We start from the raw sequence: 27470 nt of genomic DNA on the forward strand, positions 1-27470 counted from the left end.
ATATTCATTAGGGAAATTGGTCTATAATTTTCTTTCTCTATTCTATGTTTTATAGTTTGATGCATGCTATTATAAAAAGGGCAACACTTTCAGGGCAGCTAGGTGGTGCAGGGGATAGAGCACCAGCCCTGGAGTCAGGAGTACCTGAGTTCAAATCCAACCTCAGACACTTGACACTTACTAGCTGTGTGACCTTAGGCAAGTCACTTAACCCCAATTGACTCACTTTTTTAAAAAGGGCAACACTTTTGGGGGGGGTTGGAATGTATATTACTGGGAATATAAGTTGTTTGATATATTCTAATTTCCAGGTATCAACTATTAAATGGTGATGAAAAGGCTTTCTGAAAATGAAGCTATGAATATCTGTGACATATTTAGAAACCATGAGCAGCATAGAAGTCAGGTGAGCCATCTTGGTGTAAACCATTTTTCTGAAATTTTTTATTGATAGTGTGGTGAATAACCAGAAAGATTGGGAGAGGGAGTGTTGGAATTCACTCTTTATCCATCAGGTGTGATGCTCGTCATATGAAATTGCAATGCAAATGTTTGTGTGGACTGCACTAACAATTCAGATTTAGATAGCTGTTTTGGCTTTGTATAGTTCAGTATTTCAAATCTCAGCACTTCTTATGAAAAGGACTGGGAGTAAAAACAGTGTTGCTACCTTTTTCTTAAAGTAAGAGAAAAGAGATTAGCCATGAATGGGACAGTTGACAACAAAGAACATGAAAAAATGGTTTGGGAACCTGAAAAGAAAGAGATGGGACTCATTAGTCTACCCATCCTAAATCTTCATCAATAAATTATTATATATTTCACACAGGTCCATGAATTTTGTAATATCATTTTTATCAAATTGTTTATATAAACAAAGGCCTTGAAAAAAAATTTGCCAGGACAACTCCCTCCCCCCCCACCAGCTAGAAATAACCACACTAAATGGAGTAGAAGTCAAATTAGAAGCACCAAGAAGTTGAGTAAGGAGATGTCTAAGAGTTTCTCAATATGTGGGTCCTGGCAAGGTAATTGTTTGTGAAGAATGTGCCATTGTACCCCCTCCAACTGGGCTCTCCCTTTTACACTGGATCTGGATCCTTTGACATAGAGACTGAAGTTATGTGTACACTATTTTCTTCTTGTCCTTTCTCTCTTTTCTTTCATCATCAGGGTTAAATATAATCTTTTGAAATCCACTCTCAGTTGTAGTCATTTACATACTATGGTATAGTTGACAAAGCATTGGACTCAGAGTCAGGTAGACCCGAGGTCATATTCTTCCTCGGGCACTTACTTGCCAGCTGTGTGGCTCTGGACAAATCATTTCATTTTTCTGTGCTTTGATTTCCCCATCTGTAAATGAGAGTTTTGGATTAGAGAGCCTCCAAGGTCCTTTCTAGCTTAAAATCTATCTGAATCTAATGTTTTCCTAGAAAAAAATTCCCAAGTTATCGCCAGTTTAGAATGCGGATTGTAAGCAGGAATCAACACATGCATATATACATATACCGCATCAGGGATTTCAGTATGTTGGTCAGTTTCTAGTTGGAGACTTCTGGTAAGAAGGCCCACTCCAGAATGTATGCATTTAATATCGGCATTTTGGATTTCATTTGAATCAAAATGTCACCTGTCCGGAGAAGGGTAGAATCTGAACATCTCCAGGGATAGGGAACCTACTGCCTTCTGAATCTGCCTATTTAACTTTTGGATTTGAACTTTCTGAATTGCTCTAATTGTTAGGGATTTCTCCCCCCCTCCCCCGCCCCCTTCTATTCCTTGGCTTTGTGATAGCAGAAGGAACAAGGAATGTCCCAGGTCTGCCTGCTATAACAGGTTCCCAAGAGGAGTGGTGTCAAACCCAAATAGAAATGGGGCCTCTAACCCGTATATTGGGATTCTTGTGAGCTGCATATTCACTTAGAAAGCAACATGTTAACATTATTTATGTTCTATATCTATATCTATTTTATATTTTAATCTGGTTTAGTCCCAGCTCAAGAGTGCCGCAGATGACAATGTGGCAGGCAGGTTTAATCTCTGTTGGAGTCTCTGTTTCCAGTGTCTCTCCTTGCCTCCCTGATTCCAGAATTGTTAAACGTTATTGCCCCATGGACGGCCCATGATTGGGATGCCTATGAGCCTATCAATTGTCTTCTCCTTCTTGCTTGTGGTCAGTCCCTATGTCAGCATGTATCAGCCACTAAAGTGCTTCTTCACATTCTTCACCATAGTAGGGATTGGGGGAGGGAGAAGGATCCAGAATTCTTGAAGTAGAACTCTAGTTAGAACATTTTTCTGTTACTTAGTAAAGGCTTTGAGTAGGGGCCTGAGGATGGCCTATTTGTTATCTAAGGATCAGCCTAGCTAGGGTCAGAGAAACTCATCATCAGATTAACCAAAGGTGATAGATTTTTCTACTAACTTAAAGAAGAAGGTGTGGTCTGCATTGGTGGAGAGAGTACCCATGTTTTCTCCTCCACATTCACACATACTTCCCATCATCACTAATTCTATGTCACCTGCAATTCCTTTTCCCACTGAGAATACAACCATCATCATTCCCATCATTCAAGTTTGTAATTTCAAAGTTATCCTTGGTTCCCCCCTCATCTTCACCTATCCCCATCTGTAATGTAGTAGATGAGTACTAAAATCAGGATGACACAGGTTCAAATTCAGTTCAGGAAGGCAATATGGCTTACATTTCAAATGGCTTATTGAATAATCACAGAATTCAGAAAGACTTTGGATATCATCCAGTTCAGCCTCTACCTCTTATAACCTATCCCCTTGCAACATACCATTAAGTGGTAGATAGGGTGCTAGACATGGAGTTTGGAAGACCTGGGTTCAAATTCTGCCTCAGACATATACTTTCTGTATGACCCTGGACAAATTACAATCTTTCTGGGCCTCAGTTTCTTCTATAAAATGAGGACTTGGACTCATTGACCTCTATATTAGTTGCACAGCTAAATTATACTTACAGGGCTCATTCCTATGTTCTTAGTATCATAGATTAAGTTACATGACTTTCCCAATATTACACAGATAGTAAAAAAGAGGAGTAGAATTCTGACACTGGTCCTCAAACTCCAAATACAGTTCTTTCCATAGCTCTATAATAGGCTAGACTACATGTAAGCCATACAGAAATGGATAGGCATTTAATCTTATTTTTATTTTACTACCTGTCTGCAGAAAACAAAAAAAAAAAAGCATTGAAATAATCCTGGAAATAGAGCTTTCTCCATATTGAAATCTCCAGAGGCCCCATCATCACCTTTAGTTACCCATCAGTGGCAAGTCTCTCACAATTTTTATGGTCAAATGTCCTCCCTAATCTCTAAATTAAATCTCTCCTACTGCAACTTAAGACTGTTCCTTTTTGTGTTGTCAAATTTTATATAACTATTGAGCTTATTCATGTTGGAAAAAGAATGATAGACTGGACTAATCAGGTATAAATCCTTTAAACAGGCTTTATCTTTCACTTTCAAAATAGTGGGATGGCCCTGACTCATCGCTGCGCCTAAGCATGGGGTTGCCAGTGGGTTAAATATATGGAGAAATACCTTGAAGTTAATTTTCGCTTCTAGGAAGAGATACCAGTGGGTACTAGATTGAACAAAAGAAACTGTTACAGCTTTTTGTGATGTGGACACAATAAGATAGTTATTATTTTTATTCAGCATTCAGCACAAATACACTGGAGAAAAACCAATAAATAAGTTTGAGGATGAAAGCTGAATGTTTGAGAAGTTTACTGATATTTTTAGTCCTATGAGATTTTGTAATGGTAAAAAGAAGACAAATAAAAAGTTTGACTTTTTAAAAAAATGTGCATGGAATTGAGTTATTTCTTTGGTATGCTGACCAGCCACAGTGTTACTGAAATGATGATATTGAGACAGGGTGAGAGATATGTCTATTCTAGTACAAAGATTCAAGGCATTCACTACAGAAAATTGCTTCAGGCTATAACTTGGCATGCGATGGGTTAACTGAAAGGTCAATTCCAAGTGAAAAATAAAAATCTGTTGGTCTCTCTTGGTGTTCAGGGGGATGGAATAGTTATAATTTTAAATGTTGTCTATGCTCTTATACCTCAATAGGTTTGGGGATTTTTTTTTTCTTTTTCTGAAGTGAGACTTTTGAGGCCAATGGTATCCATAATGGTTATGAGTGCCTGGGGCATTCTAAGGGGGAAAAGATGACAATTTACTTCTCCTTCTTCTTTTTATGTGCCATAAGTAGCTAGGGTTTTTTGCATACCTAATAATACTATACTGTGGGTATTTCTGTGGCATGATAGCCTCCAGGAGCTGGGAGAATGTTTTAACAATTCTTTTAATCAATAGTCAACGAGAGCACAAAATTTAGAATCAGAACACTGGGTTTTAATGCCTTCTTTGAGTCACTGTTTGACCTTGACAATAGTGTCTAAATTCATTGTCAAAAGGAACTTGCTCTATTTATTCTTCTCCTCCCCAGTTTGTTCAGTGTTCCTAATGGAGAGTGACTGGCCTCTCTTACTTGCCATAAAGGTTATATACAAAAAGTCAGCTAGGTGGTCCAATGGGTAAGAATACTAGGTTTGAAGTCAAGAAAGCCTGAGTTTGAATGCTGCCTCAGACACTAGCTTTGTGACCTTGGACAAATTACTCAAACTTTTTCTAGCCTCAGTTTCTTCCCCTCTAAAATGGGGACAAGAATAGTATCTATCTGACAGGACTATTGTGAGGATCAAAATAAGATAACATAGACAGTACTTTGCCAATTTAAAAGCATGGTAGACAGACAGATGGATGGGTGATTGATAGTTAGACAGACAGATACCCTTCCTATTACAAATTAAAACAAAACAAAATAAAACACAGTAGACCAAGGAGAATTCTATTCATTTAATGTGTCTCTTTAGTGGCTTGGAGCTGCAATTTTTCTCAATACATGGACACTGAAGTATGACTACTCTTATAGCAATCACCTTCATCCATTCATTTCTCTCAATATTTCTTGCACCACATAAGAGATGCTGTGGAAGATAGACAAATAAGGGGTCTCTGCACTCTGAAGAATCTCTTGGAAGAAACACATACAACTTTAAATAGCATTATTAAAAAAAATAGGGGCAGCTAGATGCCACAGTGGATGGAGTGCTGAACTTGGAGTCAGGAAGAGTTATCATACTGAAATCAAATCTGGCCTCAAGATACTAAGTATGTGACCCTGGGCAAGTCACCTAACCTAGTTTGCCTCAGTTTCCTCATCTGTATAGTGAGCCAAAGAAGGAAATAGCAAACCACTTCAGCATCTCTGCCAAGAAAACTCCAAATTGGGTCATGAAGAGTCAGTGACTGAAAAACAACTGAACAAAATGAGAAAACCAACTAGGGGACAATACTTTGTAATGAAAAGAGCCCTGGATGTGTTGTCATAGGACCTGGGTTTGAGGTCAAGCTCTTGTGCTTTGCTACCTGTGTGACCTTGGATACATTATTTTATTTCCCTGGGTCATCATTTCCTTCTTTCTCAAATGAAGCTCAGTTTGATTGATTATCTAAGTTCTTTTCCTGCTCAATTCTTACAACCCAGGACCAAATAAGTCTTAGACAATACATGCTATTAATTCAATGGAAGGGGACTTTCTTTTTGAAAGAACTGTGTCATTCCCATAACCTCTGGAAATGGGATACATTCAGTGGATTAATAGATAGCTCTGACTGGTTTAGTCCCAGTGATAGCTGACTTTTACCAGATAATTCAAGCTGTAATGGAGTTTTCTGGTTTTAAAAATCTGTTTATATGCTATTTCTCTTCTACACCTGGATTACTACCAAATTTTTGCTTTCCCTAGTGAGTAGGTTGAATTTCCTTGTATTCTTGGCAATATGAATGATGCTGCTCATACTGCTATGATAACCATAGCCTAAAGGCATTGGCTGATTCTTTGAAATTTTCTTTCTTTCCTTTTTCTGCTGGGGAATTTTCATTGTTTCTTTTTTATTTGTAAAGCATGTAAAGGAAAGAATTAAGCACCTCTTATAAGATTTTTCCCCCTTGTGTGCATATTATACTCCTTCTGAGAAAAATCTGAGAAGGACATTTGAACTTACAAACTAAGATGTGATTATTCATTCTAGGAAGAGATTCTTTGCTTTATAAAAGGCTTTCTTTGAATACTGATCTCTAATTGTACAAATTAATTCTGCTTTATAGATCATTAAATACCTGACAGAAGGACCTAGGATGGGGAGGAAGCAGAGGAATCTAAACTTAAAGTGTTAGTAGCCACTGACAACTGAAGATTAGTTAAATGACATTAAATCACCTCTGTGTATGACAATAAGAACTGGCTCCAACCTTTCTAGATTGATTATACATTAATTTTTATCACATATTCTTTCTTGCTCTTCCTTACATTTCATCTCCCATCTCGAGTTACTTCTCAATCCTATGATATACATGACTGGAATGTACTCCCTTCCCCCTTACCACTACTTAGAATCTGTAGCTTCATAGAATCATCAGGCTAAAGCTGGAAGGGAACTTAGAGGTGATTTAGTCCAACTTTTTCATTTTACAGATGATGAGCTGGAGCCAAGAGAGGTGAAGTAGTCACTTAACTAACTCCTGATCAAATCTGAACAGGATCACACAGCTAGTAAGAGGCTGAGGTGGAATTTGAAACCTAGTCTTCTACAGTACAGTATCTCAAGCACTACTTCCTACATAAGGTCTTTCTCGATCCCCCAGCTGATTATCACCCACCTTGTATTTCTTTTTCTTTTTTCTTTTTTTGTGGGGCAATGAGAGTTAAGTGACTTGCCCAGGGTGACACAGCTAGTAAGTGTCAAGTGTCTGAGGCCGGATTTGAACTCAAGTACTCCTGAATTCAGGGCCAGTGCTTTATCCACTGCACCACCTAGCTGTGCCCCTCCTTGTATTTCTTTTGCATTTATGTTTTATATACTTATGTATTAGCATATTGTTCCCCTTGAGAGAATGTAAGCTCCTTGAGGGAAGGAACTTTCATGTTGTTTTTAAATATTTCAAATAGGAGAGTGTTGTTGATAGTAGATACTTAATAAAGACTTTTTGAGTGATGGTGATTTCCATTACAAACAAAACAAAAGATATAATGTAAGCATTGGTGAGGTCATCTAGTGTACACTCTTTTAATAGAGGAAACTCAACCATTATCCTTGATAAATATTCATCCAATTTATACTGGAACACTTCCACTTTTTTGTTAGATATTTCTGGAAAATATTATTAGAATTACACTGTAAGAAATATCACTGTATAGGAGACAGCTAGGTGGCACAGTGGATAGAGCACCAGCCCTGGATTCAGGAGGACCTGAGTTCAAATCCGGACTCAGACACTTAACACCTACTAGCTGTGTGACCCTGGGCAAGTCACTTAACCCCAATTACCTCACAAAAATAAAAAAGAAAGAAAGAAATGTCACTATTTCAGTATGATGATCCCAAATGACCATAATTTTGCCCTCTAAAGCACTACTGCATAATTGTACTCTACATTGTAAGCTCTTAGATACAGGTATAAAGACAACTCCCATGCTGTTAAGTCTTCTCAAGATACATGGTTACTTAAACTCAGAGTTTTTAGCTTTTTTTGTGCCATGGACAGCCTTGGTGGTCTGGCAAAATCTATGATCCCAATCTTAGGATATTGGTTACTTACATTCATATTCAAATGCTAAACTTCAGTCAAAAGTTAGTGAAAATGAAAATATGAATTTTCCCATCCAAGCTAATGAATCCCCTGAAATCTATCCTTAAGTCCCTTGGGTGTCCATGGTTCCCAGGTGAAGAACCCCTGGTTTAACTGATACTGACATGGCATGGTTTACAGATCTGATTATCTTAATCTTTCTCCTCAAGACAATCACAGTTTGTACTTATTTTTCTTAAAGTGCGGTTTCTAAAATGAGACATAGTATCTCTGCTATAGTATGACAAGATCAGGATACATCAGAATTCCCTCTCTTGTCCTGAACTTTCTAGTTCTCTTAATAGAACCTAAAATTACAATATTTTTTGTTTGTTTTATTGTTGATATTTGATTTTACATAAGCTTTGCCCACTTACCCTACGCCATGGAATCCTTTATTATAACAACCACCAAAAAATACAACTTAACAAAACCAATTGACAAAATGATCAAATTTGATACCATCAACACATTCTAAATCCGTAGTCTACCTCTGTACTGAGAGAAAAGAGGAATGTTTCATTATGACTTCTCTAAAGCTGAGATTGTTCATTGCCACTAATCATAGCCCAGTCACCCTTAAGGGCTTTTTCATTGACATTATCATAGTCATTGTGTTTACAATTCTCTTAGTTCCATTTGTTTTTCCAGCAGTTCATATAGTCTTCTCATGTTTCTCAGAATTCTTTATCTTTGTCTTTTCTTAAAATGCAGTAATACTCTATTGCATTTTTTTATTTTTAGTGAGGCAATTGGGGTTAAGTGACTTGCCCAGGGTCACACAGCTATTAAGTGTTAAGTGTCTGAGGCCGGACTTGAACTCAGGTACTCCTGACTCTAGAGCCAGTGCTTTATCCACTGTGCCACCTAGCTGCCCCACTCCATTGCATTTGTAAGTATAGTGGTCCACCCCACCTCAATTAAACATAGAAGGTGAAGACTTGTTGACTGAATTAATCAAAAATATTAACTAGTTGTGAAATGTCCTTAATCAATTTGAAAGTAAAGTGCTTTGACCATTGGATAAAGATAGATGGCAATACATAGAAATGTCTTATAGTTGGATAAAAGAATCAGATAAACCTAGATGGATGGCACTATGCAGAAATGTCTTGTAATTTGCTAAAAGAATTAGGTGGACCTATATATAACCCTTATGTACCACAGTTTATTCAGCTATTTCCCAAATAGATGCCTACCCAGTTGGTTCCCAGCTTCTTAATACTACAAAAATTTTTATGACTATTTTGGTATATAGGGACCCTTTATATCTTATACTTCTGAGGAATATATATACTATGATGGAATCACAGAGTCAGATGGCATGAACAATTTAATCACTTTTCTCAATTTTGTTGACTTTTTTGGGCAGCTATGTCAATTAATGGTTCAAATGGACCCAACTGTCAACTAAATACCCTAGGTCTATATATATCTGTATATCTATATCTATGTCTATATGTACATATGTATGTATGTGTGTGTGTGTGTGTGTGTGTATCTCAACAATTGCTAAGCCATATTTCCCCTATCCTGGATTATGCAACTGATTTTTTAAATCAAAATGCAAAAAAAATTATGCCAGTGAAATTTCATCTAATTTATTTTGATTGTTATTTCTCTGTTGTCTGTAAGACGGGAATAACAACAACATTTATCTCACAGGGTAGTTGGGAAGATTAAATGAGTTAACATATGTAAAGTGCTTTGTGATCCTTATAGTGCTAAGTAAATGCTATTTTATGTCTGCCAAAGTGTATTCTCTAATTGCAATTCCTTAATTGCACTTGTGCAATTTCCCTGCTTCATAAATTCCAATAGTGTTTCATTACCCTATGATTAAATTTTAACTTCATTTAGTATTTGAAGCCCTTTACAACCTGACTTCAACCTACATTTCCAGCCTTATTATACTTTAGTCTTCATGCATTCTCCAGTTAAGACAACTGGTGTTCTTGCTGTTATTCACACATGACCTTCCATTTCCAATCTCCATGCTTTCTCACCCTACCACCCATACTTACAAAGCAGTCCCTTATCCCTCTTAGAATTTATAGTTTTCTTCAAAGCTTAATTCACGTCATCTCCTACATGAGGTCTTTCCTGATCCTTACAGCTGCCAGTGTCTCTATATCACCTTATATTTACTTTTTATATATTTTGCATATTCTTGCATATGAACATGGTGTTTGCTCTGTTGTAAGCTCCTTCAGGGTACGGGCTTTTCATTTTTTTTCTTTGCACCCCCAAGGTTTAACACAGTGCCCAGTACAGAATAGATGCTTAATAAATTATCGTTCATTAATTTATATAGCATCACCAGAAGAATACTGGTGTTTAAAAGATGGACCATTTTTCAGGGAGAAGTACTGCACAGTTTCTCAAATGTCATTGAGTACTCTCTTTCCCTTCTATTAAGTTTTGGACCTCTTTCATTGTCTATAAACATATGTCCAAGATATGCATTGATTTAACAGCTATGTAGATTTTTCTATCCAACTGAACAATAAGTATTCTTAATTTACTTCCTGCCCTCTCCTAATTGCCCCCTTCTTAGACAGGCTGAACTCTTTTGTGTGATTCTGTGATTTTTGGATGTCTCTTGGGAGCCTTTGTACTGTTTTGCGGCTTGTTGTAATCGGCATAATGCCATACAAAATGGGAGTATCTGAAAATCTTCACCATGTACAAGGTAGCTTTCCATTTGGACTCAGTTCTAGGAAATGATGGTGACAGTGGCAAATATCTTTGGGTAGTAGGCATCTCCTTATGCTTTGCCTTGCTTCATATCAGTATTCAGAGGGCTAAAGCCATCTATTCTAGTATCATTCAAGGAATCTTGTATGATCTTAACACATTCATAGGAAACTTGGAGGGGAGTCTGTGAGATGGTAGTTTTCTTTTTTGTGTATGTGAAAATCTTTTGGAGGTTTTAAAATTCTCTATATAAGTAATTCTTTAGGTTCTCAAATCTATGGTGGTTCTTCACTGTAACAATCTTCCATTGAATTTATTGACTGTGCTCCATGTTTGGTCTCTTAAGGGTGGAGTGGTACGTAGATTTCTGGATTTTGAGTTAGGAATGCCTGGAATCAAATCCAGATTCTGACAGCTTACCAGATGTATTACACAGTACTTTGGAGTGACTTACTCAAAAATTACTGAATTGATAAGTTCATCTGTGCATCTCTGAGGTATTGGGGGGGGGGACACCTTTTTTGTTCCTCATACAACATATTGGTCTTCTTGTGAATGTTTATAGATTTTTAGTGATATAAGTTTTATATAGTACATTATCTAAAGTATGTAAACATGTCATTGGTCTGTATTTTGAGGGGTCATTCCTGTTCTCCTCTTTTGTTAATGGATATGCAATGCCTTCTGCTAAAAAAGAAAAAAGACACGAGTTGTGTCTGAGGAGATAAAGTGCTTTGCTAGTAGTCATGTGCCATTATAAAACATTTGCTTCAATAATTAGGGATCTTATCTAGCCCTGCCACTGTAGTTTTTTAGAGAAACTACAGTGCTATTCACCTCTTTTTATGGACAAGAATGAGACATGGCTGGCTAGGTGGCTTCCTTAAATAAAGGTTCTAAGGGGAAGCATCCCATTGGAGGAAAAGCCACAGGGGCAGAGGGTACTCCCAATGTTAATTCCAGGGCTGGAATGAACTTCCAGTATAAAGAGGTTTCTGGGGGATGGTAGAAGAAGCCTGGTGTGCAGCCCAGTGAGGAATGAGATCACGAGCATTTGATAAAGTTGTTTAGTCATTTTTCAATCACATCAGACTCTTTGTGACCTCTTTAAGGTTTTCTTGGCAAAGATACTGGAGATACTACAAAGATAAAAATATATAATAATACAAAGATACTACAGACCATCTTCACCCCTGCTCCTGACTTCCCTAATGAGTCAGCTCAAATCCTGCTTTCTGTAGGACATCATTCCTGGTCTCCTCTTCCTCCTCTCCCTTAAGTACTTTTGCCCTGAGATTTGTTGTTTTGGTTGTTCAGTCATTTCAGTCATGTCCTATTCCTCGTTTTGTTTTTTTTTTTTTTGTTTTGTTTTGCAGGGCAATGAGGGTTAAGTGACTTGCCCAGGGTCACACAGCTAGTAAGTGTCAAGTGTCTGAAGCCGAATTTGAACTCAGGTCCTCCTGAATCCAGGGCCAGTGCTTTATCCACTGCACCACCTAACTGCCCCATGTCCTATTCATTGTGACAATATTTGGGGTTTTCTTGGCAGCAATACTGGAGTAGTTTGACACCTTCTCCAGTTCATTTTACAGATGAGGAAACTGAGGCAAACAGGGTTAAGTGACTTGCCCAGGGACACACAGCTAATAAGTGTCTGAAGCTGGATTTGAACTCAGGCCTTCCTGAGTATAGACCTAGCACCCTATCCACCTAGCTACATTTTTTAACGTTGTTCTTACATTTTTATAGTTATATATTTTGTGTAAATGGCTGTGAACAAGTGTTCTGTCTATAATGATACTTCAATTCTGGGACATGTTATTTGTTGGATTCTCATGGATATTTTATAGTTTATTTTTGTACTATGGGGATTTTTCAACTTAATTTTAAATGATGGTGAACTGATGTGTATGGTGCTAACCACCTGCTTTTATCCTTGTAGTTATCCAGTAAATACTGAATTTTTGCAGCCTACAGTTATACATTATACCATTTCTATAATTTCATTATATAATCTGCATCAATTACTAAGTCTATAAGATTCAATATGATATGATATACCTTAAGAATCATAAAGATGATTTAAATTACAGAAAGCTGTAATTTAAAGGAGCAAGAACCTAAGCCTAAATGATTGTCATAAACCCTTCAGTGTTTTATAAACAAATCTGCATGACTCAGCCATTTATTTAATGTTTCTTTGTCCATATATTGTTGGTTGAGTTTATGTGGATGTTACCCATAATGCATCTTTTGATTCCTATCTTAACTATTTCCTTTTGATTCACATCTTAACTATTTCTAAAATCTCATCCAAAGATAAACTACTTTCAACAACATTTGATGAATCCTGTGGAATATGCCTATTACCTGTATACTAGTGCTTGGTGGAATGATTTGTTGTAAAAATATTTCTATTAATATTTTATCTTTTGTCCTCTCAGAATGTCTTTTAGTTCCCTTTCTCTTTTTTGTTGAAAAAAAGGTAAATCTTCCCATCGTTTCAGGGGGTGGAGGAGGGATGAGCCTTGTGTCTTGTTAGTTCCATATAGAGTTTTTGTTTGGACACTTTCTAGACATATTGTAATCCATTTTAATATGCCAAAACCATATGGTAAAAACCATTTTTACATACACATTAATTGCTTGAAGTGATATATTCCCATTAAATTTTCACTTCAAGATGCCTCTTACACAATATCAACTTTTCCCTTGATTATTCTATCTATCTATCTATCTATCTATCTATCTATCTATCTATCTATCTATCTATCTATCTATCTATCTTGTTTGAAGATGCCCAAGGTATCCGTAGATATCACCTTCAAGCAATTTGTCTTCTGGGTTCAAGCTCAAGGCCCTCCCTGAGTCTCTCTTATTCGTTAGTGTATGTGAATAATTTCATACTTATTGATTTCAAATGACATTTTGTTTCTGTAAGAATGAATAACTGTTCAATAAGTTTTTCACTACAGCCATATATAACCCAGTATATTGTACATCCCATGACTAATATGATGTTTGGGTATGATACCCTCTTTGACTTGAAAACCATACTCCCTTTTATTCAGGATTAATTATAGTAGATTTAAGACTAGACAGAACCATAGCAGGTTTAAACCTCCTCCCTAGTCGATGTCACATTTTTTATCAATTGCTCCTAACATTATTGCGCTGGTAGTATAGTTTAAACAGAGAACAATTTTCTGTATGGACATCAAATACTCAAGTGTTTTCATTATACTTTGGTCTTTTTTATACATTTGGTATGAATGAATGAGCCATGAGTGTGGAACTGAGTCAAAGGCTTTGTAATAATCAATAAAGGAAGTGAAAACCTCATGCAGATTTTGGGTGATTTGTTCAATTAAAAACCAAATAGATAAGAAGTTGCTTTTTATTTCCCTAGTACCTTTTGGCATATCATGTCATGAAATCACTCTAGTAGCTGTGAAAACCTGCCCTCAATCTCAAAACAGTGGGCAACTGGGCTCTGGCAATATCACTGATTGGATTAGTATATTGGTCAGGGTGATAAAACTTCTCCTGTGGATATAAAATAACCCCCAATAGATGAGGTGGCACAGGGTTGTAGTTTGGAAGTACTCATAACCATCATGATGATCATCTTGACAGAGAAGACAGTAGAACAAGTGGGACTTTATGTCCTGCCCAGCCTTTGTAGCTACCATAGTGAACTCAGAAAAGACAGAATCCCTATTTGTGTGATTCTGACTGGAATTTCCTTATTTTGATATTGCCATCTCCCCCACATCTATGGCATGGATGATGGGCTTTGAAGGGGGAAGCAATGACATAACAGTGTCATAATATGAATTATTATAATTAAAAGTAGTAGTAGATAAAGTAATTTTTGCCCTCAGGGAACTTGCAAGCCACATAAAAATGACAAGATCTTTGTGTATAAACTAGAGAACAATAATTATCATTATAATTCTAATAATCATGTCGTTATGTTTCTGTGTTGTTTCTAGAAGATGTTGTAGGTCTTCATAGAACTGACTAACTTTGCCCTCTTCAGTGTCAGTGGTTGGAGCATAGACCTGTACTACTGTAATGTTGAATTTTTGGCCTTGGGTTTGAACAGATTTCATTCTGTCATTTTTGAGATTATACTCCAGTACAGCTTTCCTCACCCTTTTATTGATTATGAGGGCTTTTCTATTTTTTCTAAGGGAATCTTGCCCACAGTAGTATATGTAATCATCACCTGAATTTAAATTCACCCATTCCCATTCATTGAAGTTCACTAACAACCAAGATGTTGGATGTTTAATTTTTCCACATCCTGTTTGACCACATCTAGCTTACTTTGGTTCATTGATCTTACATTCCAGGTTCCTACACAGTATTGATCAGTGAAGCCTCAGACTTTCCTTTTAACCCCAGACACTTCTGGGGCTGCATTTCCTTTAGACTTTGCCCCAACTGCTTCATTCTTTTCTTTTTCTTTTTTTTTTTTAGTGAGGCAATTGGGGTTAAGTGACTTGCCCAGGGTCACACAGCTAGTAAGTGTTAAGTGTCTAAGGCCGGATTTGAACCCAGGCACTCCTGACTCCAGGGCCGGTGCTCTATCCACTGCGCCACCTAGCTGTCCCAGCTTCATTCTTTCTGCAGCTACTTGTAGTTGTCCTTTGCTCCTCCCCTTGTTTGTCCTTCCTTTACAAAGAGGACCAGTGGCATCATGGGGGATGCTTGCACATGAATTAGATTTAAGTGAGACAGAGTTGTGTAAAGTAATCAGCTTTCCTCTCTCTTCCTGAGTCATTGAAGTCTAGTGGCAGACAAAAGTCAAGACAACTGGCAATGGTCCAGGATACAGTGGGTGACTTTGGCATCTTTGATGCCTGACCTAGTTCTAAGTACTACACAGCACTTGCTTCATCCACCTTCATGGCGTTTGGAACAGATTGTTCTAATCCATCCATTCCACCAGGGAAAGTCTTCATGTGCTTGGGGTAGACATCCCTTAACTCACTGTTAGGATTGAGGCCTGTCAATTTCCCTCAACCTGATGTAGCCTGTTTACTAAAATGGTTTATCAGACGGGCAGCTAGGTGGTGCAGTGGATAAAACACTGGCCCTGGATTCAGGAGGACCTGAGTTCAAATCCAGCCTCAGACACTTGACACTAACTGTGTGACCCTGGGCAAGTCACTTAACCCTCATTGCCCTGCAAAAAAAAAAAAAAAAAAGATTTTTTTTTTTTAATGGTTTACCAGGGGAGCAGCTAGGCGGCACAATGGATAAAGCACTGGCTCTAGAGTCAGGAGTACCTGAGTTCAAATCCGGCCTCAGACACTTAACACTTACTAGCTGTGTGACCCTGGGCAAGTCACTTAACCGCAATTGCCTCACTAAAAAAACTAAAAAATTAAAATTAAAATAAAAAAATAAAAATAAATGGTTTACCAGGGTGTGGGCACTGCACATGCTACAACTTCCTGGGGCCGCAGGTGAGAGTAAAGTGAAATGGACACTAAAGGTAGACAGGCAGCGCTGAAAAGGACTCGGTAAGCCCTCATACCAGAGGTGCTACTTCTCCCTGAACATCCCATATATCGTGTAACATGTTGGATACCTCTGACCTGAGGGCCTCACCTTCTGGTGTCATATCTTTTATAATTTTAATACTGTTTGCGGGGTTTTCCGGACAAAGATATTGGAGTAGTTTGCTATTTCCTTCTCTACTGGATCACCTTTCATCAGAATTCTCCACTATGACCTGTCTGTCTTGGGTAACCTTGCTTATGGTTTTATTGAGCTATGCAAGCCCCTCCACCAGGACAAGTCAGTGGTCCAGGAGGAGATACTTTTGTTTACTCGTTAGTATCTTTCATGTTATTGGGCACATAATAAGCCCTCTTAATAGTACTTATTGAATATTAGAACTGCCCAGTAATCATCATCATCATAGCACTGATGATGATTATAAAACATGAAGCTGAATAAGTGTATGATGGATATTGCTACGGACAAGGTCTCCTAGTGAGAAACCAGAGCAGAATGTGATCTGACTTTGCATATTCTAGGCAGCTAAGTAGTGCAGGAGATAGAGCGCTGGGCCCAGAGTCAGGAAGACCTGAGTTAAAATGTGACCTCAGACATATATTAGCCATGTGATCCTGGGCAAGTCACTTAACCTCTGTCTCCCTCAGTTTCCTCAACTGCAAAATGGGAATAAAAATAGCAACTATTTCCCAGGGTTGTTGTGAGGATCCAATGACTTATTTTTAAGTGCTTAGCATAGTGTCAATGCTTAATAAAAGCCTGTTGTTCCCCTCTTCCTGATGTGATATGGTTCAGAATATGTCTATCAGGGTGAATTCAAAACAGGAGTTACAGCATTAATTCTGACTTCCCAGGACATATGATTTTAATTTACTTGCTTAATGTTTTTAATTCTTTACTTGGTGTGAAATTTAGAGAAAGTTGACTGAAAGTTTTTTTTCCCCTTCTAAACATTGAGCAATAACAAGGATGGTAGAATTCTTCCAGCAGGTTTATCATTTTACCTTCAATTCTTTCAGGAGAGGTTACTTTTACGAGGACATGCTGCTCTTCAACCTGCCGCATCTCGAGTCAAAAACAGAGCAGGGAAACAAATGCTGCTTTGTGCAATCTATTGTGGACTGTTTTCCTAGGTGACAGTTGTTCCTATTTTGTGTGTTTGTTGCTACTTTAATGAGGATATCAACTTTCATCCAGGGAGACATGTGGGTCACTTGTTAGCGCACTTAAACACACCAAGGCGTTCCACCAGCTGGAAATTTTGACTTCTAGCCGAATTATTTCTGCCCAGCGAATGGCTTTCCTTTTGACATATTTTAATATACTTGCACACTGAGAAGAAGAGTGGGTGAACAGAAAACAGACTGTTTTATTAACCCAGCAGTAACCTTTGAGGTTTCTACATGTCCACTTTTTTCCTTGCCTTTGTACATAATCCCAAGAGACTGGTACCTGGCTTCCCTTGGAATAACAAAGTCAGTTACAAACCTCCAAACACAATTGTTAACTGAATGCCAACTGTTCTTTCTCATCTTGTGCGTGTCTGTTTTTTCAAACTCATACATTAAGAAACGTATCCTTATGGGTGAACTGTAGCCATTACAGACTGAGTTTGTTTTTCTATTTTAGATGCTTCCTCTTTTTCTTTAATAGGTTTATTTTTCATGATATGGAATCTCTTTTGTAGACAGACCTTAATTTTATTGTGTATATGTCTTACAGTGGTTTTTCTTTCAGTTCCACTGGGGTGGGTGGGGATTTTTTTTTTTAACATGCATTACAAGCTCTAACTGGACTTTGGTTTCAGCTGAGAGAGCAGGTGCCAGTGAAGGAGAGAGAGACTAGTATTGCCAAGAAGCCAGTGAGCAAGATATGTAGTCCCATATGCTGTTTTCACACAATCCAACATGCCATGGACATTTTCCAGAGGAGCCATAAATTCCTCTGAGCCAACTATCATTCTTCTCAAAATATATACATATATGTATATGTATGTATGTATGTATGTATGTATGAGCAGGCATCCCTTTCAAAGGGACATGTTATACCGCCTTTGAACAAATATGCATTCTAACCAAAATAGAGTTGGGAGAGGAGAATGCTGATTCAGTCTCACATAGACCTTTAGTGTGACACTGACAACATGAAGCATCATATGAATGAGCTAATAGAAAGGATTCCAAAATAAATTACTTATGATTTGGGAAAATAAAACTCTGAATATAAAATGAACAAAATAAATTACTTCCTCCTCACTGATTCCTCACTAATTCAGCCCATTTATAGCTGAGTCTTATTGCTTTAAAAAATGAGAGCTTAGTTCCCTAACATAGCTTACAGACGAAGAGTAAATAACTCAATTGTTAACTCAAGCGTTTTTTACATTTATTTTCTTTGCTTCCTTTCTTTTTCAATCTCTCTCTTAATTTGTTCATCTTATTTTGGGAGGTTCTCAAAAGCTCTTCTTCTAAACTTTACTGATATATCCTCTCTAGCCATAGTACCTTAATTGTAGTGGGATGTCCGTTACAATTTCTTTTTTAATAGTCTTCTTTACCAAGGAAGTTTTATCAGAACGTTATAAAGGTTAGCTTCTTCCTGTCTTCTTCCTCTTCAGGAAAAACGTTGTTCTGGGACTGTTATCAATCCTTTTAGCCTCCATCCCAGGGATATATTTTAATGCTTCCTTATAAGTCATACCTAATCAGTTCTGTAATAACTCCAAATTTGTTTTCCTTGGGTATAATACACTAGTACATTTGTGGTCTGTGAAATCATGTATGCTTTTTCAGAATCTGAGTCTTTCTGTCAGGATGGTGTCACTTTTGTCTGTTAACTTCATGTTCCATTAAATGTTTGCTGCACATGTGAAGTAGAGCTGATACTGCATCAAGTTTTAATCTTGTCTTGTATTCCTAACTTAGAAACCTCTGATTCTGAAATAGGCATAGCATCTGAAACCAAAACTGCCTGAGAACATTCTGAGCCTTACAGACTCATGCTGTGAGGATGATTGTTAAATCAGTCTAAATTCATTTCCTAGACAGTGACTCAAAAATAGTAGGTGTTTAATAAATTTTCAGTGATTGTTACCCTAGAACGAAGTTGGACTCAAAAGAAAAAGCATTAGGTAGGTACCTAATAATACTCAAATACTCCAAAGAGTCTGTGATCTCTCAGTGTGGATGTTCTTTCTAATGATATATATCATAAGCCATCCATTCCTGTTCATCTTGCTTGTCCTTGTCCTCCCTTATGTTTGCCATAGAAGACTGTACCCAACATGCTACAGGCTCTTCTTTCCTTTCTCTTGACATCATGATGATACAAATGGAGCACACTGGCTGCCCATCAGCTATCCCTTGATCTTGTTGCATGTCCTATTCGTCCTTTTTAGGTCATGCATTTCCAGGAGGCAGCTAGGTGGTGCAGTAGATAAAGTACTGGCCCTAGATTCAGGAGGACCTGAGTTCAGATCTAGCCTCAGACATTTAACACTTACTAGCTGTGTGACCCTGGGCAACTCACTTAACCCTCATGGCCCTGCACAAAAAAAAAAAATGGATAGGTCATGCATTTCCTTGATAAAAACCTTCAAGGTTGAGAGGATGCAAAGAGGGCAACATGCAAAAAGGGTGTGAGGAATCACATTGAATAATGATCATGATAATAATATTTTAACTGGGAACTACGATTTCATTGACAGGGAGGAATTTATTTCACCAATGAAGTTTGGCATCTTTTTTTTTTAATAACTTATAGTCTTAGAGACTTGGCTAGGGCACTGAAAGGGTGTCCACGGTAACAAAGCAAGTATATGTCAAAGATAGGACCTCAACCTAGATCATCCTGGTTCTGAAGCCAGTTCTCAATCCATTAAAGCCAGCTGCCTCTCAATTATAATAACAAATTTATTTGAACATTTTACAGTTCATAAAAACCTTCATATATATTGTCTCCTAAGTCTTATGAATGGTTTTGTTTTGAATTAATAAATATGTCAATCAATTTTATTAATACATCAGATTATTTGCTCAGCAGTACCATATCACATGCTGACTGACATGTCAATCAGTCATTAAGCATTTATTAAGCACCTACTGTGTGCCAGGTATTGTTCTAAGTACTGTAGAGGATCAAAATAGGATAACATATGTTGCCTATCCTTAAAAGAACCTGAACTTTAGTTTTGAAAAGATAGATAAATTAAAAAATATATATTAAGCACATTTTCCCTTTTTGGAAATAATCTATGAAATATATGAAATATTCAGAGAACAAAAGCATTATAATGAAGTGCTTAATATTTCTGTCTGGCCATACTATTTTTTTAAAGTGTCATCTTATGTCTTATAGGATTCTAGTTTTTCCTATAAGTGGTACAAATTTCACTTGCATATATGACAACCGTCCTCTCCAGAGTTAGGAGACTTTTCCCATGGCCTCCTGAAAACTCATGTCTTCTGTGAATGAACCCTCCTTGGGAAAGTGGCCATGTGGGAAGGTAGTCCCACTCTGTACCTCACATGTTCTAAAAATCCCTGATTCCATAGTGAAGTTGGAATGGATACAAAATAAAAATGATAGAAATCACAAAATGACAAAAGGACTGAAGTGCAAAAGAGACACTCTTTAAAGTTTGAAGGCTCATCATAATTTTTCAATATGTAGCTTTTCAGAAGATAATCTGAAGAGGAAGAATCATGTCTTGGAAACTTTGTGGTATAGGATGGAGTTTAGTAACCTGTGCATGAGCACAGTTAATGACTAATGTCTGATGAGCTATCAATGAATGCACATCTCTACAGATGTTTATACTCAATTCATGTAAATTAAAATCATAGACCATAAAGTTGAAGAGGCCTCAGGAAGTTTCCTTGTTCCACTATGTAGGCTGACTCAAGTATCTTATCAACTTGCCCCTGGCTGAGGAGGTAAAATTCAGTGGAACAATCTCATGGCTCAGTAGATTTTGAATGGAAGGAAATTGATCTCTGGAACTGTGGGAATAAAGATACAGTCACTTGGTCCTTTGTTATTCATCTTATGTGAATACACAGTTCTTGACTGTGACCTTAAACTAATCTATTTCTTCTTTTAGGTTGCTTATTTAGTTTAATTTAATTTTACTTTGTTTTTGTCCAGAAATGTGATTTTATTCATGTAGGGAGCCCCTTTGGTGAAGAAGCTTCCTCTACCAATGTAGATGAGCAACAATTTTGCAACTTAAAATCTTAAAAAATGTGTCCGTGGCACTGAGAGTTTCCCCAGGATCCTGCAGCCAGTAAATGGTAGATGTAGTTGTCATGAGAGCAGGTAGCTTTGTGCAGCTGAATGATAAAAGGATGGACCAATATCTTTGGTAATTCATTCTAACATAAAAAAAACCCCCACAACACACCCACATAATGTTTTTCACTATCATTCATTTGCCTTTTAGTCATTTCTTTTTTGTTTTATCCTTTAAACCTGACACATAGTAAGCACTTAATAAATGCTTATTGATTGGACTTAACTTTATGAGATGCTACCATATATAGAAACTTTCTCTTTAAATTTACTAAGACACATTCTTTGACCAAGTCACAATCTCTAAGTAACATGGCAGTGCTTCAAAATCTTTCTTACAGATGGGTTGTCTGTCAGCCATTGCAAAGAATTTCCCTACCAAGGATCCCCCAATAACCATGAAATCAGAGCCCCTGAAGTCCTCTCCACACAAAATTATGATTAGCACATGTTGAATACAAGGAGATGGTATTAACTCATATATAAATGTTCCTTCCTTCTTTCTCTTTCTTTCTTTCTTTCTTTCTTTCTTTCTTTCTTTCTTTCTTTCTTTCTTTCTTTCTTTCGGGCAGGGCAATGAGGGTTAAGTGACTTGCCCAGGATCACACAGCTAGTAAGTGTCAGGTGTCTGAGTCTGGATTTGAACTCAGGTCCTCCTGAATCCAAGGCCAGTGCTTTATCCACTGTGCCACCTAGCTGCTCCAAATGTTCCTTCTTTCAATTCTATTTTATAATGTATTTCTTAGCTTATACACACATTATGACTTCATTAAAAATGATAGTGTATATATAATTATAGTGACCAAGCTTGACTTGGCAGAAAAAAATTTTAAACTATGCCTCTCTCCCATCTTTGAGCAGGACAGAGGGAATATTAGTTTGGAATATCATATGCTGTCAGACATAGATGTAAAGATTGGTTTTGCTAAACTGCTTTTTATTGATTTTTTAAAATTCTTTGTTACAAGAGGTAGCTCAGTAATTAGGAGTGAAGGAAGGATATATTCAGAAGATCCAACTTTTTCTTCTAAGTCTTTGGGTTTTGAAGAGTTCAAACTCCATTTGATTAAAGACAATTGGTTCTTTTCTTTGAGTAATTTTATTTTCCCTTGGGAAAAAAAAAAGGAAAATCAGATTTAAAATATTATTGCTGCTTAAGAAACAATCATAGTGGGGGCAGCTAGGTGGCGCAGTGGATAGAGCACTGGCCCTGGAGTCAGGAGTACCTGAGTTCAGATCTGGCCTCAGACACTTAACACTTACTAGCTGTGTGACCTTGGGCAAGTCACTTAACCCCAATTGCCTCACTAAAAAAAAAAAAAAAGAAAGAAACAATCATAGGGGCAGCTAGGTGGTGCAGTGGATAAAGCATCGGCCCTGGATTCAGGAGTACCTGAGTTCAATCCATCCTCGGACACATGACACTTACTAGCTGTGTGACCCTGGGCAAGTCACTTAACCCTCATTGCCCTGCCCCCCACCCCAAAAAGGAAAAAAATAGTTATACCTTTTTAAAAATTTCCTCACCATTTAAAATAGGAATTTAAATGGATAACTGAGAATGTTCAGCCAAAGGTACATATTGATTTTCTCATATTTTTTTTACTTAGTTTAGTTTTTTACTACCTGAATGATGCCTTATTCCTTTTTTGCATATATGTTGAATGATTTTTTCTTCCTAAATACATTTTGCTTATCCTTCCTTTATAAAACTTCCCCCAAGTTAATACTCTTTATTGTTTTTCAAAATTCAATTTTAAAATTCTTAGTCTATTGTCCAAGGTGCTCACTAGTTCCTATCAACTTGATTTTTTCTGTCAAATTAAAAAGAAAAATCACTATTTCACTCACCACTACTTATCATTAATAATGAATTACCATTCTGAATGAATAGTATTCATTCTGATATGCATAACCAAAGAATCACTCATTATTTCCCCAATTTGGAGGGTACCTGACTACATTAGTCCATAATTTGCTAGTGTGCTCACTTGGATAGGATATTTTTGAAAATTACTGAGGCTTTAGTGCCTCAAATTAATGTAGCATGCTAATTGTTTTTGGTAGCTATTTCAGATACTTCAAGGTTTGGGAAAAATTTAACCTTAGCATGGGGGTCATTGTCTGATGAACTAAAAGTAACATACTTGTTATATTAGTTTTGGCCTGGTTCTTTAACTCCCCTTACATAATTTTCTTTCCTCCCATTAAAAAAAGAACATGTTGCAATCTCAGAACTTTTATTAACTTTCCCCTTTTATATCAGAGAAAGGCAAACCACTTTCTTTGATTTTTTTTAAGACTTCAAATTTTAAGAGTTTTTTTTTTCTCCTCTCTTCCAATCTCTTACAAGTTACAGCTCAATGCAGGCACCTACAAGCTCATTGTCATTCTTTGTATCTATTCACTTAACCTGGCCTACTTTTCTCATATTCTTAGTCTACCTCTTTTTTTTTTTTTTTTTGGTGGTATTCCTATCCCCTTTTCAGGCCTTTAGGTAACATAGAAGAGTTTGTATTGATCATTTCACATGGAACTGCCTACTTAAACCAGAAAAGGAAGGAACTTTTGTTTCAATAAGCTGGGACCCAATGGCTCCTCATACTCAATCAAAGGTAATTTTTGAAACGTAGCCTAGTTTAGAAATGGAGAAATAACTGGCAAATCCCCATAATGTGCCTTAGTCATTGAAGATGAGGAAAGACATCTGTTTCAATATTCCCATCTGGCTTTTACAAATACATTTCAGGCACAGTATGCTCTCTTTCCTTCCTTTATCCATGCCCATCTGCTTGGATGGTATGTTATCTCACTAACACATTTTTCAGACCCTTGCCATAGGGCATAAGTGCCAGGCAATTATTTGTGGAGATAGATAGCCCACATAATACTGTAAGTGACATCTGTTCCACAGGAAATCCCTCCCTTGTGACAGCAATGTCACATTGGCAGCTCCTAGGAACATCAGAATTGACATACAGGAACAATTGAATGTTTTATCTAATCCCAAATTCTCACTCTGAAAGCATCCAATACCAGATGCTTTAGAGGCAGGCATAACCCCCTGACTTTTCCTTTGCTCATATCGCACCTATGGTAATTGATAATAATATACAATGGGGAAAATATCTTTCTGACCCCAGCTGGTAATCAAATTATGCCCCGGAGCATGAAGATTCATAGGCTTTTTGTTTTAGTATAGCAAAGATACCTGAAGAATGTAATGTTTTTCATATTAATATCCTCACTAAATTGTTTGAATGAGCTAAATAATACTTTGTTGCAATAAGTTTTGTTAATTACATTTTAAAAAAATGAAGATTTGGAGAAATTTCAGTATCAAATGGATACTTTGGTCTTTTATCTATAAGAATAAAAGTACATTTTGCAACTGACTGCCCTCTTTCTATAAGAACTGTTTTATTTAAAGCAAAATTTCTTAAGGGACGATGGTCCATAGTGGTGAATTTATATAAAGGAATAGGGACTGGGTCTGTGATTTCTCTGGTATAGGTAATTCCCAAATGAGAATTCTTTCCCTACCAATGAAAATTGGCACCATCTTTGTAACACGTAGTATTAGAGAGTTGCTAATAGCACCAAATAGTTAATTGACACACTCAGGGTCATATTATCAGTATGTGTTAGAGGCAAGACTTGAACCCAGATCTGACTGACACTATCCAATATGCCAAGGTGTAACTCTGGATTTATATATAAGTAAGTAAATTCAACAATTCAAGTTAATAAATCTTAAAAAAAAAAACACAAAAAAACTAGGTCCTGAGAGAGATAAAAACTTTAGATAGTATTTGGACCCTGACCTAATGGAGAAAAATGTGTACATAGAGATCTATAATATATCATAATTCAGAATTAAATGTATTATATGGGTATGGCCAGTTCACATTCAGCTGGATCTCCTATCCCTACATTGTAGGGCCCCAAAGGCATTTTGGAGAACTTTCCAACAATAAAAATTTAAATATAAATGGTTGTCTGAATATTCATGGATCAACTGGTCAGATTAACCAAAATGTCTCCTTTATTGGCCATTCAGAGCAATTATTTTAAAAATAATATCTTACATTTAATGTAAATTCTCTGCTTTACTCTAGTAAAACCAGTTACTAGAATACTATGCTCAGAACTCTAATATTTAAAGAAGATCTTGACAAGTGGTCATCCAGCCTTCGTTTGAAGATTTCTTCTCAGGCAGTATCTCAGTTCACTTTGATATAGCCTTAACTGGGGCAGCTAGGTGGTGCAGTGGATAAAGAACCAGCCCTGGATTCAGGAGGACCTGAGTTCAAGTCCAGACACTTGAACATTTACTAGCTGTGTGACCCTAGGCAAGTCACTTAACCCTCATTGCCCTGCAGGAAAAAAAAAAGATATAGCCTTAATTGTTAGGAAATTTTTCTCTGAATATTCCTCTGCAGCTTTCACCCATCTTTTCTTTTTCTACTTTTGGTGGCCATGTAGAACAAGTCTGATCCTTCTTCCTCCTCCCCATTACCCCCAATATGATAGGTCTTGAAATACTGGAAGAAATTCATTTTCCTATAACTTTTCTCTTCTTCAGGCTAAGCATTATCAATTCCTTTACCACTCTTGTTTTCCTCTAGATGGTCCCCAGCTTATTAATGTCCTTCCTAAAATAGAATACCTAGATATGTTCTGTCATAGCAGTTTACCTAATCTGTTTCATTTTCTCCTATTTTTTCTGTCAAAAAATACAAATGTAAAAATTTTAATACTAGCAATAAATTGTTTTAAATTATTTTATTTTGAATAAAACAAGCAAATTTCAAGAAAAAAGTATACAAAGAACAAAAAAGATTATGCATTAAACTTTGGACTTCTGTTAAATAGTTGGTTTTGTCTTTCACAATGCATATGAAAGTTAACAAAGTAGTAATAAAACTGTCCTGATTGTCTGTATCTCCTTCTCAACTTCATTTTATTCTCTTTTGTATATTTTAAAACTATTTAGCTGATTCTCTGCTTTTGTTTTTTCCTTTAAAATAGTATTTTATTTTTCTAATTACATGTAAAGACAATTTAAAACATTTTAAAATAAAATTTTGACTCAAAATTTTCTTCCCTCCCTCCTCCCAAAGATAGTAAGCAATTTGATGTTATATATGTACAATCATGAAAAATATTTTCATATTAGTTATGTTGTGAAAGAAGAAACAACAAAAGGAAAAAACTATGAAAAAAATAAAGTGAAAATACTATGCTTCAATATGCCTTCAGACTCCATCAGTTCTTTTACTGTATGTGGATAATATTTTCCATTATGATTCTTTTGGAATTGCGTTGGATCATTATATTGCTGAAAGAGCTAAATCATTCATAGTTGATTATCTCACAGTTTTGCTGTTACTGTGTACAATATTCTCCTGCTCACTTCACTTTGCATCAGTTCATGTAAGTCTTTCCAGGTTTTTCTGAAATCCACCTGCTCATCATTTCTTATAGCACAATAGTATTCCATTACATCCATATTCCAAAACTTGTTCAGCCATTTACCAATTGATGGACATCCCTTAAATTTCCAATTTTTTGCCACCAAAAAAAAAAAAAACAAAAAAAAACGAGTTGCTATAAATATTTTTGTACATATAGATAATTTTCTTTTTATTTTTTTTTTATCTCTTTGGGATGCAAACCTAATAATGCTATTGCTGGGATATGCACAGTTTAGCTTTGGGCATAGTTTCAAATTGCTCTCCAGAATGGTTGGATCAGTTCTCAACTCCACCAACAATGCATTAATGTCGGGGGGCGGCTAGGTGGCGCAGCGGATAGAGCACCGGCCCTGGATTCAGGAGTACCTGGGTTCAAATCTGGCCTCAGACACTTGACATTTACTAGCTGTGTGACCCTGGGCAAGTCACTTAACCCCCATTGCCCGCAAAAAAACAAACCAAAAAACCCCCAAAAACCAATGCATTAATGTCCCAATTTTCTCATATCTTTCTCAACATTTGTCATTTTCCTTTTCTGTCATATTAGCTAATAAGATAACTGTGAGGCTTTTGGGTCTTTTTCCCAAAGAAATCATGGAAAGGGGAAAGGGACCCACATGTACAAAAATATTTATAGCTGCTCTTTATGTGGTGGCAAGGAATTGGAAGTTGAGGGGATGCCCATCAATTGGGGAATGGCTGGACAAGTTGTGGTATATGAATACAATG

At 36.8% G+C, this 27470-nt stretch overlaps 1 protein-coding gene across 1 annotated transcript in view; it reads left to right on the top strand.

Annotated features, from left to right (window-relative positions):
- Nucleotides 1-325: 325 nt before the first annotated feature.
- Nucleotides 326-27470, top strand: part of TFEC (transcription factor EC) — a 206942-nt gene continuing 179797 nt past the window's right edge. Inside the window, exon 1 of the mRNA XM_043967675.1 lies at nt 326-406. Coding sequence (XP_043823610.1) covers nt 326-406 — 81 coding nt within the window. The remainder of the gene's footprint in view (nt 407-27470) is intronic.

This window comes from Dromiciops gliroides, chromosome 5 (genome assembly GCF_019393635.1).
Source record: "Dromiciops gliroides isolate mDroGli1 chromosome 5, mDroGli1.pri, whole genome shotgun sequence".
In the NCBI taxonomy this organism is placed as follows: domain Eukaryota; kingdom Metazoa; phylum Chordata; class Mammalia; order Microbiotheria; family Microbiotheriidae; genus Dromiciops; species Dromiciops gliroides.